This window comes from Rhineura floridana, chromosome 5, assembly GCF_030035675.1.
Source record: "Rhineura floridana isolate rRhiFlo1 chromosome 5, rRhiFlo1.hap2, whole genome shotgun sequence".
NCBI lineage: Eukaryota > Metazoa > Chordata > Lepidosauria > Squamata > Rhineuridae > Rhineura > Rhineura floridana.
The window spans coordinates 150,908,915-150,927,081 of NC_084484.1; the positions used below are offsets into that span (position 1 = coordinate 150,908,915).

The 18,167-nt window shown below is 39.2% G+C and overlaps 1 protein-coding gene across 1 annotated transcript in view; it reads right to left on the reverse strand.

Annotated features, from left to right (window-relative positions):
• Positions 1 to 18,167, reverse strand: part of PDS5B (PDS5 cohesin associated factor B) — a 158,409-nt gene that overhangs the window by 72,851 nt on the left and 67,391 nt on the right. The window contains exons 7-11 of the mRNA XM_061629724.1: positions 12,995 to 13,075; positions 10,385 to 10,525; positions 8,032 to 8,147; positions 6,172 to 6,266; positions 796 to 941 (exon numbers count right to left, since the gene is read on the reverse strand). Of these exons, the coding sequence (XP_061485708.1) occupies positions 796 to 941; positions 6,172 to 6,266; positions 8,032 to 8,147; positions 10,385 to 10,525; positions 12,995 to 13,075 (579 nt within the window). The remainder of the gene's footprint in view (positions 1 to 795; positions 942 to 6,171; positions 6,267 to 8,031; positions 8,148 to 10,384; positions 10,526 to 12,994; positions 13,076 to 18,167) is intronic.

Consider the following 18,167-nt stretch of genomic DNA (forward strand, 5'->3'; position numbering starts at 1 on the left):
TGTTCACTTCTTTTATTGAGTTGTATTGTTGGTTGTTTTAATATTGTTGGTACTCGCCTGGGGTTTGATATGAAAGGTGCTATGCATCTTTACACAGCACAGCCTGCATTGTTACTGAAATGGGAAAAAGGTGAGATTTGATATTATAAGGCTTCAAGTTAACACAAGAAATACAACAGTATTCTACTGATTTTTTTCCAAGCTCTGTAATTGTTTTAAAAAAAACAGGCAAAAGTAATAAAATAATCAAATATATATAGATAAAGGTTGTTCTCTGTACTTTTGCTCCTCGTGAACTAAGATTAGGTAAACAGCTACACTGTTTTTTTTGTAAAATGTGTTACAGACCTAATGTGGGCTTTGAACAAGTTCTGATCTTTTTTTAAAAAAGGGGGGGTATAGTGGATTATTTTAAGTCATGCCCTGGATTGTTTTGAAGTACTATGGATAAGGCAGAAGAACATAAATTTAAGGACTGCTTACATATTACAAAATCTCTACATCAAAGGAACGTCTGTGCAGAATTTGCAGGAAAATCCTGTGCTGATCATAACACAATAGTTATATGCATTCAAAAGAAGTTTATGGTTTTTGGACTGTCATATTTATTCAACCCCATAATTTAGGAAATGCAAAAATGTGCAGGTAAAGTAGACAGTCACAGTATGCAAATATGCAACTGGACAATTCGTGTGAGTGACTTTAACAGTAAAGAATTTTTTAACATGCTGAATTAGCCTGTCCTTGGACTGAAAATTATTCCAAAGTAATTGACCAAGATGTACAATGACTTACCCGTTTATCAAGTGTTCGCTCTCTCACAAAGTTAAGTAGATGATCATTGACCAGCAAAAGATCTTTCTTAGCCGCAGTAACTATCGATACAATAACGTCATGCCTAATGGCTTCTTCAGGGTCATGAGACCTCACTTTAAGATATTCTGGACAAAAAAGACACCTTAATTAAAACCTTATACTGTTATGTCAAATTTCTGTAACCTAAACTAGTTGTCACAGTAGTTGTAGAGAATGAAATGCAGAATTTGGATAATGAGATGCTATTATAGCAATTTCATATTTCTTCTCAATAAACTTATCGCTAGTTATTATTAGATACATTATGAACAAAAGACTTTAATTCACTCAAACAGCTGATTTAATTGCAATAGACTGAAATTTTCTTGTTTACCAACAGTTGAGGAAACAGATACTGGCTAAAGGCTTATCTGTGCTCCCTAGTACACAGAATAGCATAAAAGCAAAGTGCAATATCACACCTTCCCCTCTCATCCCTCCCAGTAAATATTTACATTTATAGCTACACAACGTACAGTGTAACTTGTGACAAGTGGTCAACATTTATGAGAGGCCACAGTTTTTATATGTCAATACAAATTGGTTTCTGAATCAATATTATAGACAAATGAGGACAGTTGCAATCTGATTTCCAAAAAGAGATAAGATACCATTCCTCCTTTTTACTATATTTTTAAAAAATCCATGGAAAGAAAAATCAATCATGTTACTTAAAAACAGCTTTTTAAAAACCCTGTTTACCATGAATTCAGATTCTTCTAAGCAGGAAATTGTATTTTGATTGATGCTCAAGAATCAACAAAAAACAGGTTAAAGTCAAAAGGTACAGTTAAGCAGCCAAAAGGGCTACTTAATTTTTTAAAAATGGTCAAACTTACAAAAGAAATCTCAACCATGACATCTTATGTTACAATAATATTTTTTTCAGTTTTGTCTAGTTCAAATATGTCTGTTCCTGGATAGAGACAGCCTTGTTACAATAATCCAACCTCTGGCGGCCCCTCGTTTGGATTATTGGAATGTGCTCTACATGGGGCTACCCTTGAAGACAATTCAAAAGTTGCAAGTAATGCAGAGTGCAGCTGCCACATTTTTGACCAGTTCAGTCAGCAGGAATCACATCACACCAATCTGCAGAATCTGAACTCCCTGAACAAACTTACTCATGCATTAAGATCTCCAGGGGAGGCCCTTATTATTGTCCTGCTTTTGGGTGACATACACTGTGCAGTGATGTGCCCCATGAAATGCCTTCCCCTCTGAGGTATGACTAGTGCAGACAATTAATTTGTTGCTGTTTTGCTTTTGTGTTGTAACCTGCCCCAAGACTGTGAATTGATGGAGGGCTAGAAATTGAAAGAAATAAAATCAGTGACAAAATATCCAAAAAGCATTTTTAGATGACAATTTAGAAATAAGAGGACAATTGTGATCTATTTATTTATTTGGCTCATTTAAGTCCAGTTTGGATGGTACCCTCTCCCTAATCTCCTACATGTGGTGGTAGAGCAACATAATGCCTTCCCACTCTGCATGCAGTGCCCCTGCCCCACTGTAAATCCAAGCATGGGCATAGAGTTTGAATGCCCATAAAGTCCAACATGTACAAGTCTGAACAGCACAATAGATATCCCAGGACACACATACTGAATCTTATATACATAATCTCCTCTGGGTTGCCGTCTTTTGAGAAAGCTGACGTCCCTGGTAAGTGCTGCAAGGACTGTGACCCCCTACCTGACCCTGGCTCCAGAGAGAGGATGCAGTTAATCTTGCAGCCTCTTGTATCAGCTCCTGGCTGCCCTTGGGGAGCTCCTTAGGAGTCCCGAGGGTGAGGGTGCTACCCTCTTCTCTTTCTTTTCTTTTTCTTAACCAATCTGGGGGAGACTGGTAGTGGGGATGGCGGATGGCTCATGTGTAGTTCCTGCGCAGGGCGAGAGCATGTGCAGTAAACTGAATGATAGCAGAAAGTTGCCAGATGCCTTCAGAGTGAGAGTCTGTAACTGGCAGAAGGTTGGCCCTCCTGGGTGTGAGATGGGGGGGAGTAGATGTACCATGTGTGAAAAGTATTGAGTGGGTCTGACCGTTCCCAATTCTCACAGAGGCCTACTGGGATAATTGACAGGTAGGTTTTGTTGGTGGACTCTTCTTGGGTCCATATCAGGTGTTTAGGAGGAGTCTTGGTAAAGAGGGCTGTGATGTTCCTATATTAATGTATATATGGTAAGTGTTGGTTGTTTAGAAGATACATGGTAAGTGGAGTGAAAGAGGGGGAGTGAATGGGCAGTAGAATGCGAGATGATTGGCTGAGTGTTTAAAATGGCTGAATGTATAAAAGGAAGAGTGAGAGTGGAATCGGGAGGGGGGAGAAGAGAACTGAGTGGTTTGCTTGGTGGGGTTTAGAGAGTTATTTACCAGGAGGGAGGTGGAGTTCAGATTAGTATTGAGTAAAACCACATGCTTATGTGCCTTAAGAAGAAATCTTGTTAATCTTGTTAGCTTTGTTATCTGTAATAAATACTTAATTTGGTTTACCAAAGGCCTGATCCTTGGCTGGGGTTTCACAGACCAGAAGGGAGGGTAAGGTAATGACCAAGGCTGAAGGGGAACTGTAACAAATGGTGGCAGCGGTGAAGAGAATAACAATACCAGTATTCAGAGTCTCTGGGAATACTAGTATTGGGACGTTACTGGTGGTTGCCTAGCAGGGGGATCTGTTGAGATCTGTGCTAGAGCGGGGAGAGAAACCATAAGAGAGAGCGGTCCGGACTGGTGGAGTCCCTGGTGGTGCCTAGTGACAGGCAGTAACCACAAGCAGGTAGGAACCTGACAGGGAGAGCCAGGGAAGGACGCATCACAAGGGCCTTGGGTGATTCCACCCAATTTCAGTGATCACGGATAGAGAGAAGTATACCCATGGGTGGGAGGTAAATTACCACAGACTACAAGGGCAAGGCTATCTACGCCTTGTTCCTCCCTTCCACTTCTCTCGTGGATGGGTTCCTCGTTGCGGATCTGCCGCGCCAACTGGCCTGTGTATGTTGTCGTTTAACGCCAGATCAATACACAGTAAGACCATACACATCCATGATTTGATCGTGGATGAAGGTGCCGATTTGGTGTGCATTACCAAGACCTGGGTGGGTGAGCTGGGAGGAGTTGATATGACCCAGCTTTGCCTATCTGGATACTTGATGCAACACCAGTACAAGCTGCAGGGAAGGGGGGGGAGGAGTTGCTGTGGTCTACAGAACTTCCATCTCTGTCACCAGGAAACCACTCTGTCTTAGAGCTGGCTGTGAGGGCCTCCACCTGATGTCGGGCCAAGAAGACAAGAAACTAGGGTTGCTGCTGGTGTACCATCCACCCTGCTGCCCGGCAGCATCTCTGACTCAGCTGGTGACCATCTTGGCTGTGGTATTGAGGAGCCTAGAACGATAGTCCTGGATGATTTCAGTGTCCATGCTGAGGCTGCCTCTAGTGTTCTGGCTCGGGACTTCATGGCCTCCAGGACCACCACGGGGCTGTCTCAAGTTGTCACCAGCCGGACACATAGGACAGGGCACACCCTCGACTTGGTTTTTGCTCCAGATGGAGGAAGGGGTGGTCTGGAGATAGGGAGGGTGGATGTCACCCCATTGTCATGGTCAGACCACTTCCTGGTGAAGCTTAGACTTATGGCTCCGATCCCTGCAGGGGTGGTGGACAGATTAAGATGCTCCACCCCTGGAAACTAATGGGATCCACTGGATTCCTGAATGCCCTGGGGGAGTTCCCAGTAGATAGAGCAGGTGACCCTGTTGAAGCCCTTGTCACATTGTGGAACAGCAAGATGCATCAGGTTCTTGACACGGTTCCTCGAGCACCCTCTCCGGCATTGTGGAGCCCAGTTTGCACATTGGTATACCAGTGAGCTATAGGGAATGAAATGGGCTGGATGAAGGCTAGAACATAAGTGGAGATTTGGGGCGAGGTGTCAGCAGTATGCTGATGATACCTAGCTCTATTTCTCTATAACATCTGAATCGGGAGAGACTATGCAAGCCCTGGACCACTGATTGGAATCGGTGGTGGGCTGGATGAGGGCCAATAAACGGAGTCTGAATCCTAGCAAGACGGAGGCGCTGTGGGTTGGTGGTTCCAGAGTTCGGATAATTGGTCAGTTGCCTGCTTTGGATGGGGTCGTACTCCCTCTGAAAGAGCAGGTCCATAGTCTGGGGGTGCTCCTAGATCCATCTTTGTTGCTAGAGACCCAGGTGACCTCAGTGGCTAGGAGTATCTTTTACCAGCTTTGGCTGGTAAGACAGAAGCGGCCATTTCTGAACCAGGATAGCCTGACCACTGTTGTCCATGCACTGGTAACCTCTAGGCTCGATTACTATAAGGTGCCCTATATGGGGCTGCCCTTGACGTTGGTCCAGAAGCTGCAGCTGATGCAAAATGCAGCAGTGTGATTGCTCACTGGGGCAGGGTATCGCCAACATGTCACCCCGCTGCTGAAAGAATTGCACTGGCTGCCCATTTGCTACTTGGCCAAGTTCAAGGTTCTAGTTTTGGTGTACAAAGCCCTATATAGCCTGGAACCAGGATACCCGAAAAAGCGTCTTATCCCTTATATACCCAGTCAAACACTGTGCTCTGCAGGTGAGGGTGTCCTGCAGATGCCATCTTATCAGGAGGTCCGTTCTGCACAATATAGGAAACAGACCTTTAGTGTGACAGTACCTACCCTGTGGAATTCCCTACTTAAATATTAGACAGGCACCATCTCTGTAATCTTTTCGGCACCTATTGAAGTCCTTCCTCTTTCAACAAGCTTTTTAAGTTGAGACCTTATCCCAGTCTGCTTCTGTGTTGGAATTGCTTTTTAATATGTTTTTAAACATTTTTTAAAAAAACAATGTTTTTAACCCTTTTTTTAAGATGTCCAAAGCTTTTTTAAAAAAAATGTTTTTAAAGTTGTTTTGTTTTAATGTATTTTAAAGTCTGTTTTTATGATGTTTTAAAGAGTTTTTAATGCTTTTGTTTGCTGCCCAGGGCTCCTGTTGGGAGGAAGGCTGGGATATAAATCAATCAATCAGTCAATCAATCAATTAATAATTATTTTCAAATGCGATATCTAAGCATGGCTGTCTGACAGTCTCTGACAGCCAGGTAAGTGGGAATGATTGCTCCTCAGCATATTTGGAGAGAGATCAGAAGTATGCATCATCCAAACCTGGTTCTTTGCAAATACACTATAAAATATTTTTGTAACTTTTTAAAACCTTAAAATAGTGGACTTCTTTTGCTACTACTAAAAATAGAAGGAAGGTTAAGAGATCCTTTTCTTTCACAGATTCGATTTACTTATACCTGTTAAATCTTTTGCTAGATCTGGATGGTTCATAAGGCAGTGACTAGCAAATTTCACACATTCAAGCCGGATAGGTACATGGATATCATTAAACCTGTTTTAAAAACAAAGAGGAACAGTATGTTATCCCTCATTTCAATTTTCACCAAGATGTCATACCTACTTCTTCAAAGAATTGAAAGATTAATAGTCTGACAAACATATTGGGTTAAATCCAGAGATTTGCAAGCAAAAGAAAAATCTAGCAGTAGCACTGCTCTGTGAACTGTTATGCAAAGGCTAAAAGAATAGTTCACACAATAGGGACTAAGTGCAAATATATCTTAAAGTGTTGTGCAAGAGCCTGCATAACATGTTATGGTAATGCAAACTCTAGATTCCAGATTTTTTTAATAGTTCCAATAGTTCCTAAGGCAGTTACCAGCGAATTTCACATATGCAAGATAATGCACTGTGATAAAACAAATTTCAAAGTAACATATATAGATACCCAGCTAAATGTGTTTCTACTATTTTAGTATGCTGTAAAATCTCAGGATTCATTAACATGCTGCCCAGCCTGCATCCACTAAATCAAGGCCTGGTTGTTCATATCCAAAAAGATAATACTATATCTGTTTTTCATTTTAACCAAAGGAAAACAACTAGAAGAGATATTTTAAGCATGCAGCTCTTTCACACAAATTTTATTAATGCATGCATTTCTAACTAATTCAAAGCTTATGAGCTTGTTTCCATTATATCTTTGAACGCTCCACAACTGTTGAATATTAATAAAATCCAATGTATATGGTAAGGGGAATGTAACATATATGCTGTGCTTCTGACCTGCCAACATCCAGTCCCAAAGCCTTGAAAAGACTACAGCAATGACAGCAGGACTGGACAACCTTTTTTTCCCTCTTGGAATAATCTCTCAGTGTGGGACCAGAAATGGCAGTGGTAGAATCAGAGGTACTTCACACACTTGGGGGTATCCTGGTGCCCACTGGAGAAAAGGGAGCTGCTCCGCAGACAAATGTTAATTGTTAATCTTTATCCAGACCCCCCACTTCCTGCTGCTCTGCTGATAGGTGGGACAGTATGTTGTGGGACATGTAAGATTAGGCAGTGGGACAGAAGCAGCCCGGGGGTTCAGACTGCACACTTCTGAAGAAGATATAGAAAAAAGTTATGTTTCTTGGTGATAATGCATACTGGTTGGAGAATGTGCATTTTTCCCAAAGAATGCACAAAATGCAGTAAAGATATGTACATTCCCCAAGGCCTGTTGGAGATTATGCTTAATAGCTGGAGAATGTACAAAATTAAGGTGAAATATGCATAATGACCAGAGATTATGCATAATGATCATAATGTACAAAATTCATGTGATATATGCACATTTCCAAAGGCCTGTTGGAGATTATGTATATTAACCAGGAAATGTGAACAATTCCCTCTTCCTGGAACATTAATGTATACATTTTCCATGAGGCCTGGTGAATGTGCAAAATGGCCAATTATTATGCACATCAACCACTCAACATATATTTTCCTTAACATAAACATTGAATAGATTGTTACAATGCTTTGATATATCTGATGTTGACAAGGTACATTACCAAAAACCAATGAGTGACAGTAAATGGTACAATCTGTAAATTAGTTTAATCATAATTGTTAGGTTTGTAGAACCACAGGTGCAGATCTAGCTTTATTTGTGTCAATTTCAGATTAAGTAGCACAATCGAATTCATATGTATCTATGGCTCATAGTTACAAATAAAAGAAAAATGTCTAATAAAATACTAAATAATTTTAAAATGTTAAATTTCCATTTTTAATCCTTATTAGGAAAGGAACTGAACAATTTATACCTCCCCAAGTAGCACTGCCAAAGTGGTTTATTTTGAGATGCCAACTCCGAATCCTTTGCTCCAAACATTTTTGCCAGTAGTTTTACTACCTGCAGGCGTTCTTCATTGTCATTGCTCTGGAAAATAAATGCAATTGTTAAAAAATAAAAGCAAAAACTGCAGAAACAGGCTTTGGAACAAACCTATTTCTTAAAAACAATAAGCATATGCTTTGTCCAAAATTAACAAGCACATCAATCTAAAATTCAAAGGTAGCAAATAATAGCTGTGGAGATAAACCAACAAGCAACAAAGTCAGTTTATAAAGGATGTAATTAAAGTTATTCTGTCATATTAATCTGATAAATTAATTAGGCATACCATTTGAGGTTCATTCACTTATTCATTATACTTTTTATATGTGATTAATTTAAAGCTATTCCCATACAAGTTTACTCAAAAGTAGGTTCCATTATGTTCAGTGCAGCTTGCTACTTAAGTAAGTATGCATAGAATTGTAGCCCTCTGACACATACTTACTTTTATATATATATTTATTTATTTACTGCATTTGTATACCGCCCCATAGCCGAAGCTCTCTGGGCGCTTTACAACAATTAAAAACATTAAAAACAAATATACAAATTTAAAAACACATTTTTAAAAAACAATTTAAATATATAGGCTATATAGTAAGACAAACACAATAGAATCAAGATTTTAGCTAGACACATGGCATTTAAGGAGGGTTGGTCAAAACTACTTTCAACACAGTAGTAGTAATACAGGGTTTTCATCAGTTTTTCCATGAAAATAGGGGAGGAGTAAATGTAACATACAAAAGCTACACAGATTTTCATGAAACTACCATATTAGACTGCTCCTTGGTCAATGTGTTTTCAGGACCCACCCTATTCCTGTGACTGTAGTTTGTTTTAAATGGTGAAAGGTGGGTGGTGGTGATAATGGTAGTAGTAGTAATAGTAATAACAACAACAACAATAGCTCATCCAGCAAATTCTGAAAGAATGTGTTTCCATTTTTTATATATTCAGCCTTAATAGATCAATTACATCTTGTGGGCAAAACACTAAGCCACAAACTATGGTTAAGAAAATTAGTTGCGTATAAACTGAATGCTATGCATGCAGCTCAAACACTTCTGCTTTGCTCCTTCCTATCTCCAACTGGGAAACAAACTACACGGTTGCTGGCTTAGCATTATGTACAAATGCTCATGGTTTGTTTCTCCCAAACGAACCATAACTGGGAAGCCAAGAACACGGTTTGGAGAGAAACAAACCATGAGCGCTAGCTCAGATATACCACTAAACCAGTCACTCCATGGTTAGTTTCCCAGCTGTAGGTAGGGAGGAGCAAACTGGGAGAGCTCAAGGTAAGTGCACAGACTTAGCTACTTACCCACAGTTTATGGCTTAGAATTGCATATGAACACAGTTAGAGACCAACTTAAAAGATGGGTGCTATGGCATCCCATGGCTTTAGCTCTTTCCCCATTCCTTTTCAATCTGCAGTGCCAATGCTAAGCAGTATGCTAAATGCAGCACAATGGCATAAGCTAAAGTTAAGACTACATATACAACAGAGCCCTCTTTCATTTCCTTTTGTCTCTTCGTTCCAGCTACCCATGTATATCTCAATACACTCTAGTGCTCCTCTGCTCAGCCCCCACAGAAAACAATAAAGAAATTGTTTATGACTAAGCTTATGTGCTCACAAGCAGATATACAGGCTAGAGGGCAGGGTGTAAAGTTCACCAGTTTTCCACTGGAAACATCACCTGGGCACAGTAACAAATTTGCTCATAGGTAGAGGGCCTACAAATGCTGTAGTTTTCAATTAGCAATAACCGCGCCTCGGATTAACCTCATTAGTGCAGAGGCAGGAAATCTTTTTCAGTCTGAGGGCCTCTTCTTCCTGGGACGACATGCCAGAGGCGAGTGGGACCAGAGACAAAAGTGGGCAGAGTAATAAATATAAATTTTATCTTTGTACAGTAAGGTAGTTTCTACACACACACACTCCCTTCTCTGTCCTCTATCCAGGTAAGAAACACTATCAGAGTTCAAGATGCACTCGAGCCAGACAAAAACGTCTGAGCAGGATGTGAAGCAAGGCCAGTGAGGGATGTGGTCTGGGGAGAATCCCAAGGGCCAGAGAGGCCTAGAGGTTCTCCATCCCTGCTGTAGGGATACATATGTAGTGAGGGGTGATCATAAGGAAAAGGAGTTGAGGCACCAATGTTCACTGAGGTACAATGAACATGCTTGTTGAAAATTTATATGTCCATTCCCTCACCCCAGCAATGACCCTCCAATTAATCTGAGTTTCATACACCTGATGTAACACTTACCTTAAGTTTAAATTCAAGCTGTGGCAAAACTGATAGTAAAAGATGACTATCAATATTATATAGTTCCAGAATTAAGTCAAAAACATGCTCTGAGAGATCACTGATAGAAGTTTTTCCTAACATAAGCACTTGATTAAAGAACTGTAAGGCAAAACAAGATATATCAATAGCAGAACAGAAACAGGTTCTCAGCCTCATAACAAACATTTCAATTTAATTTGGGGAAACACCACAAATTACAAAAGGTATATCAAAATGTCCAGAGAACATGTGACTCCCAAACTCTAAAGAAAGATAAGCCCGTCTTAAGAAAAAATTGCTTTCTCCAACTACAGCACTTCAGCTTAGCTCTCTACATTTGTGAAAGTGCATCATTTGAAGACTAACAGTCCTTTATAAAGGTCCATTAACCCAGCATTCCATGAAAAATTCTGCTCTTTTAGATATCTGATAGTTCACATAATTAATTGCGGGAAACACTAACACACTAACTCTGCATATACTGTATGTACTTGGAAGACTCACTCTGGTTTCAATCGGATTTACTTACAACTATGTGCTTAAGCTCATAGTCTGAATTACTCACTGTTCTTTTATGCAATGAGATCGGCTTTCATACATAACAGAAGTCATATTACATTCAGTGTGTTTTAAAATATTGTTCAGTGGCAACCTTTGAACTGATAATGCATTTAAAGCCGTATTTTGCAGAATAAAAGATAACAGCTATTGGGTACGACTGAAAATAAAATGTCACACAATCTTGTATGAATAACAGAACAAAACACCAGCGTTGGTTATTTCCTGCTAAAGTCTGGTTCACATTTTGTCAATCAGTCCTTAACAAATAGGTAATATGAATGGTATTACTAAAGTATGTACTTCCCTGGTTTGGAATATAAACGTGAATGACTTCTACAGGGATGTTGTAGTTGCAAGATTCCTGCAATGAGCAGGGGGTTGGACTAGAACTCTGTCTTCAAGCTTGGGTCCGTAGATGTTGTTGTATTACAACTCCAGTCATCCTTGGACGTTGGCTATGCTGACTGGCGTGGATGGAAGTTGGAGTCCGACAACATCTGGGGACCCAAGGTTGAAGAACAGTGCACAGTGGATCTCCAAAGTCCCTTCCTTTAAAAAGTTTAAAATTCTAATGTTCACAACGATAAGCATTAAGACCCAGGAGTTCTTTCTGCAGGTGAGATTGTAACCTAAGCCACAGAAGAATTTCCATTTACTGGTCCAGTGAAGGCAGCACAGAGAGAGATCTCTTAGTTCCTCCCTGTCTGCTAGAACACTTATGGCGGAGTTCTTTGTATCAGGCAGACTGTCTCTTTTCTGCACTGAAACTCCACAGACTCTCAGGAAGTTTCAGAGCTTAAATCAAACTGCTGGTCTTAACCTTTCAAGGATCCAAATTATTTTTGGGACTCCACTCATCTATCGGGAATGTCATCTAAGGCCTATCTCCAGGTTCCTGCGCCATATGAAGGGTGATGGGTGGCAGATGGAAAGAGTGTGCTTTTTCTGTGGTGGCCCCCAATGGAATGCCCTCCCCCAAGAAGGGCTGCCTAGAGACCATTATTTAGGTGCCATGCAAAAAAAAATTGTTTCCTCAGATTTTTAAAAATTCCTAATATAAGCAGTTTTAATTGAGAACAGTTCTTACTGAGTCTTTGAATGGGCTGTTACTACTTTAGTTCACTGTTTTAATTTACTGTTTTAAATGTGCTGTATTAGAACAATAAATATAGAGATACAAATGATTATATTACTGTATTATAGATTATTTTATTATAAAATAAATATTATTACAGGCGGGCCCCGCTTATATGCTGCCGAAAAGCAGAACCCATTGAAGATAACAGTGCATGTCGCGCAAAAATGACGTGAAAATGGTGCGCAACGAGCAAAAACCGCTGTAAAGGTGGAACAAGCGCCTTAAAGCGGGGACTTTCCCTAAATGAAAGCCACCGCATTAGCGGAACGCCGAAAGGCGAAGCGCTGTAAAGCTGGGCCCTCCTGTATATTCGTTCCTTATTATATTAATTCCTTAGTACTCTGTTAGGAATATACATTTATATTGAATGTTGGACATAAATTACATAAAAAGACATAAGGGGACCCAGGAAAAATAAAAATTTACCAGACTTTCTCTTCCATGGAGTACTGCTAAAGCAGCATTCCTGCAAGTACCAGTGAAGGTCCCCAGCAAAGCCCCCGCCCTGACACTATGAGGCTAATAAGTCAGAATGGGGAAGTGAGAATGCTCATATCCCAAGATGAACTATAGCCTATAGTCTCAAACTGAACGTCTCTTGGAGGATGTGTGCCAGCAGAAATGAACAACACAGCTGATGTCCATGTCAAATCATCAGAGTTGCAATCCTCCAACAAATTCACTATCTTATGCAATTGCTTCCCTGAACACTCTAACACAATAAGGGTGCAGTCAGCTGCCTTTGCATGCACAGGCATATTTTGCGCAGGAGCACTCCATCGAATATGAAACTGTCAATTTACAACACACAAATATACACACATACCACAAGTATTTAATAATCATTTTACTCAGTTTCATCTGCATGGTCACACTAAATCTTCACTTACATTAGTAATGTATGGTTCAATAGCTTGGGCTGTCCTCTTCAATAAAGCCTTTGCCAAGTCATATGCTTGTTTGTTTAAGTTCTGAAAGATATATTTCAGATAGGAAATGCTATAAGAGTATGCTTGAAAATTATCCTCAAATACTAACAACTGAATGAAAGTGTCAACCATGTTTTTGAAGATTTGAAGAAAAGGCAAATATTGATTCAAAAAAGAAAATCACAAGTATTGCAAAAGCACTATGCTTACAATATAGAAAAACCACTATTAATATGGTCGATGTTGTGTCAAATTTTCAACACTCAGTAAAAGACTACCATTTAGGTTGCAATCCTATACGTGTTTAGTGAACTGTGGGACTTACTTCTGTATAGGCATGCACGGAATTGTACTGTCAGTCATAAATCTTGGGTTTCTGTTTTACATCTCTCAGTCTAACAATTCTCCTCAACTGAGTTAATTTTTCAGACCAATATTCTACACTTATATTTGTATAAGAATTAGAATTATAATGTGAATTACAACTCTCTATATAAACATATGAATAAACTAAATATGTGATTTTTTATTTCAATTACAGTAAGCATCGACTTTTAAAAGTAATCTGGTTTAAAATTAAATCTGAATTGAATACAAATAAATATACTAAAGCCTGTATTTATACAGCGATATCCAACATGGCATGAGCAGACTTCCACTTGTGCAACAGGGCTTTCTTTGCCTTCTCCACCACCTCTTCCACAAATCCATCTGAAGAAGATTTTGGGGTGTACAAGGAACTGCAGAGAAGAGGAAAAGAAGGGCAAGGACTGTTGCACCAGTGGAAGTTCATTTTACTGGTGGGCAGCCATCATCAGATATCACTTATAGGATTGTACTGAACTAAATTCTGTTCAGAGTAAATAAAAAGACCCACTGAAATTAATGAACCTAAGTTAGTCATATCCATTAACTTAAATGGGTCTACTCTGAGTAGGAATAGCATTTAATACCACCCATAATATTTAAAACTCAGTTACAACAGTTGACCAAGCAGATTGAGTTAACGGCTTGGCAGGCTTCCTACTGGACCCAGGGACTAGCTAATCATCATAAATGCTACAGTAGGACTCAGGAGATACTACAGTATAAGGCTGCTTTTAGGTATGGGTCTTATTGCATGAGTTAAACAGATTAAAATGGCAGCACTTCTGTCCTGATTTCTAAAATTCCTTTCACTCTGCAGTACCTATTGTGTTATGGAACAGTAGCCTTTTCAGCAGATATAGTGGCATTTTGCACAACTGTCTTTCACACAGCTGTAATGAACAAGGTTATTACCTTATTTAATTTTTGTAAATTGTACTGTTTTTATTAATATGTATTTTTATATTTGTGTTTGTTTGTTTATTGTAAGCCGCCTTGAGGGTCTTTTGGCCAAAAGGTGGGATAGAAATAAACATCAACATCTTGTTTTTGTCCCTCACCCATTTTACACATGCACACTGTAGTTCCCCCACTGTGTAGGAGATACACCAGAATACCAGTACAATTTTTGTCAGACAAAAAAAAAGTGCACCTAAAGGGTGGGAACGCACTGCATGCTGGGATGCCTCTCATGTGAGCAGCTACAGCTAGTGAAAAACTCCTGCAATTTTCTGGGGTCCCAAGCTTCCAAACAGACTATTTCTGGTATTATTTAACATGAAAATTAGCGCTAAGCTTCCACTATATTCCACTAGAATTCCAGAACTAGCCTGTATGTCATGTGAGAGATCAAATACAATGTGCAAATTACCAGGTAAGAAATTGTCAGAATAATGAAATAAGGTGCAGTTTGAAAGCAGCCCAAATCACCAGGATCAGTATAAAGCCCATATGAGCAATCCTGTACTATTCTGTGATCTCAAGCTACCTATCCTTCTGAAATGTCTTCAGTTCTCCAGTTAAGAATATTTATATCTTATTACTGAACAACATAGACATTACTTTCTATCTCACTGAGAAACACTATGCTGCTTACAATAGCTCTTGCTTATAGAAAAGTTCAGAATAATTTCAGCCCAGTCTAATATTTCTTTCCTCAGAAGTCAATCCTACTTTGTTCAATTGAACTTGTTTATAAAAAAAGGAACATACAATTGTAGCCTTAGTCTTCAAATTAACTGTTATTGTGTAATATTCTTGCATGTATACAGAAAGAACCTAGCAGAAATCTCTAAGCAAGCACAATTTTATAGTGTATGGGGGTTGCATGTCCAAAGATTTTGGATTATGTTTCTAGGTTGGTTAAAGGCTTTGTTTAGTTGCAAACCACTATTTAGTTGTTATAGTAACCAGTCAGTATGCATTCTTATTCATGAAACACACAAAAATCAAAATTGGAAACTTGACTTAATTTCTTTTTCTTGGCGCTATTAAATTATTTAAATCAATTAACCCTGTGAAAAATGAAGGCAGGTTAAATTCAGTCTTAGTGTTGAACAATACCTAGATCACCTTCATTGGCAGATCATTGCTAAATCAATAAAAATGTAAAATAGAAAAGATTATCAAGCAAATCTTGATATAATTGCTGTAAACCGCCCAGAGAGCTTCGGCTATGGGGCGGTATATAAATGTAATAAATAAATAAAGTTTCCAAATAAAAATTAAACTTAATTGATATTCTTGTCTCTTCCAGATTTTAGTAGCTCCTTGCACCCAGAAAATCTGAAATGGCTAATTACACATCTGAAACTTGGGGAAACCAGCATGAAATACTAACATGTAGCCAAGGCAGCTGGGTCAACAGACCTCCAAATATGGCACCTCAAGAAATAATGAATATGCATAGTCTTTATACTCTTGACCAAGCAAGGAAGGATTGGTAGCATTAACCACACAACACTTTTGTCTATCACAAAACTGGGGGCAGGGGATAAAAAGCTTAGTACACTTTACATTTTTCAGTAGACTTAAGAGTGACAACTTATGGATTCCCAACAGTAGAACCATGCACTTTCTCTATGCTTTATAGAGATGGAAAAACAACTTTTCTTCGGAAACATAATTGCTCTTTCCTGAATCAGCCTCAGAAATATCTGGCTAACTGAGACATAGCTACATTCAGAACAAAAGATACGCACACTCAGAAAAATACCGTAGTTTCAGCCTGAGATTCCAAGATTGCTAGGCATATCAAGTACTTGAAATGTGGACATTTTTTTTAAAACAGGTAACTGACAATTCTAATTCCATCTCAGAAAAGCATTAACTATATTCATTATATTACCTATACTCCACAGGTCACTAGTTTAACAGAAGTTTCAAAAAGACATTTAGATACAAAGAAAAATATCACATTACACTATGAAATTCTGTGTCCTAAGAATGTAGGACATGTGCTGTGCAACATAATAAAATGGGTTGTATCCAATGTAGCATTATCTATTTATTCATTCATTCATTCATTCCTCCCAGGAGGAGCCCAGGGCGGCAAACAAAAGCATTAAAAACACTTTAAAACATCATAAAAACAGACTTTAAAATACATTAAAACAAAACATCCTTAAAAACATTTTTTAAAAGCTTTCAAAACATCTTTTTTTAAAAAAGGTTTAAAAACATATTTAAAGGCAATTCCAACTCAGACTGGGATAAGGTTTCAACTTAAAGGCTTGTTGAAAGAGGAAGGTCTTCAATAGGCACCGAAAAGGTAACAGAGATGGCGCCGGTCTAATATTTAAGGGGAGTTAATTCCACAGGCAGTGGCGTCACTAGGGTTGGTGTCACCTGGTGCGGTAACTCATGGTGTCACCCCCATGGACCTCCTCCCATATCAGACCATACAGAATCCTTAGTAATGTTTTTTGTACTAATGTTACTCGTAAATCGTAATTCCCATATATCACTGAATGTAATGGCAATAGTAGTGATATAAACAACTAGCAAAATTAAAATTACACCTTTAAATTACAATATCATACGCACAGCTCAAATTCTTGCTCTTATTACTAATGGGAGTTAATTATCTTGCATATGCCCATAGTAAATTTTCAGATACTTTCAGACCCTCAGCAATTTTCAAGTGGTCTATGTAGAAGAAAGGTTTGGGAACCCCTGGAATAAGACACCTGCTTATGTCCCTATGCTGCTCTTTCTCCTCATTTAGGTGCCTGGGATGCATGCGTGTGGACACACCTCCTTACAATTATGGAAAGTGATTCTTAATAATAAGTCTCCAGACACAAAGTTACATAGGTATTTATCAGTTGTTTAGTAGAAAATTCAGAGCTGCAGGGTCCTTCATAATAGTTACAGCCACGTGCACCCCTTTTTGCTCCTGGATTAAGAATGAGATCTTTGTTAATGCATTCTCTCACAACAACAAACATCTCTAGGAGCCAATCAGCATGAAAGTGGAGAGCGTTAGCAACTGAGAAGAGTCTTCTCAGTGGCTGACTCACCTCCTTTCACTCTGGCTCCAATCTGCAGAAAAGGCAAGGAAGCATATTAGAAGACTCTTCTCAGTGACTAACACACTCCCTTTTCATGCTGACTGTAGGATGCTTGGAGACATAGGGACCCTGCTCCCAAAAAAGCAGAGGGACTAAGACCCCCTGGGCGACTACCCTCCTGGTGCTTATGGACATGACTGTAATATATTTTGTGACATGCAAGTTCGATATTATTTATTAAGTGTGTTTAGGATTACACTGATGGCATTCCCAAATATGTACTTTCACACAGACTTTGGTTTTCCATAACACAATGTGCGTCCAAGCCTCCACACTTGGGGGGGCACTACTTGCACACCCCTTCTATAAGCACATCAAAGTTGGATACACACCTGAACCAAGACCCAGACAAAAGGGCACTCAAAACAAAAAGGTAATTACAGTGGCTGAGTAGATCTTGTACAGTGGTTATACTGACTGGGCAGCCACTGTCCTTCACATTTTACAAAATACTTTTTCCTATACAAAGATTAAATTTCTGTGTATGAAAAAGTAATATATGAAGTGGTCTCAATAGTGAGAAAAGTAAACAAGTGAATGGTGATCCAAATGTTTTTCATTCTCACATTATGAAGCTAGCTGCCAGATGATGTATCACCTTCCCTATGCATGTAGCGTAGACTGAAAAAACAGCACCCAAGCCACCATTCAATACGTGCACGTGTTCTTTCCAACATGAATCTACAGGTCTCAAA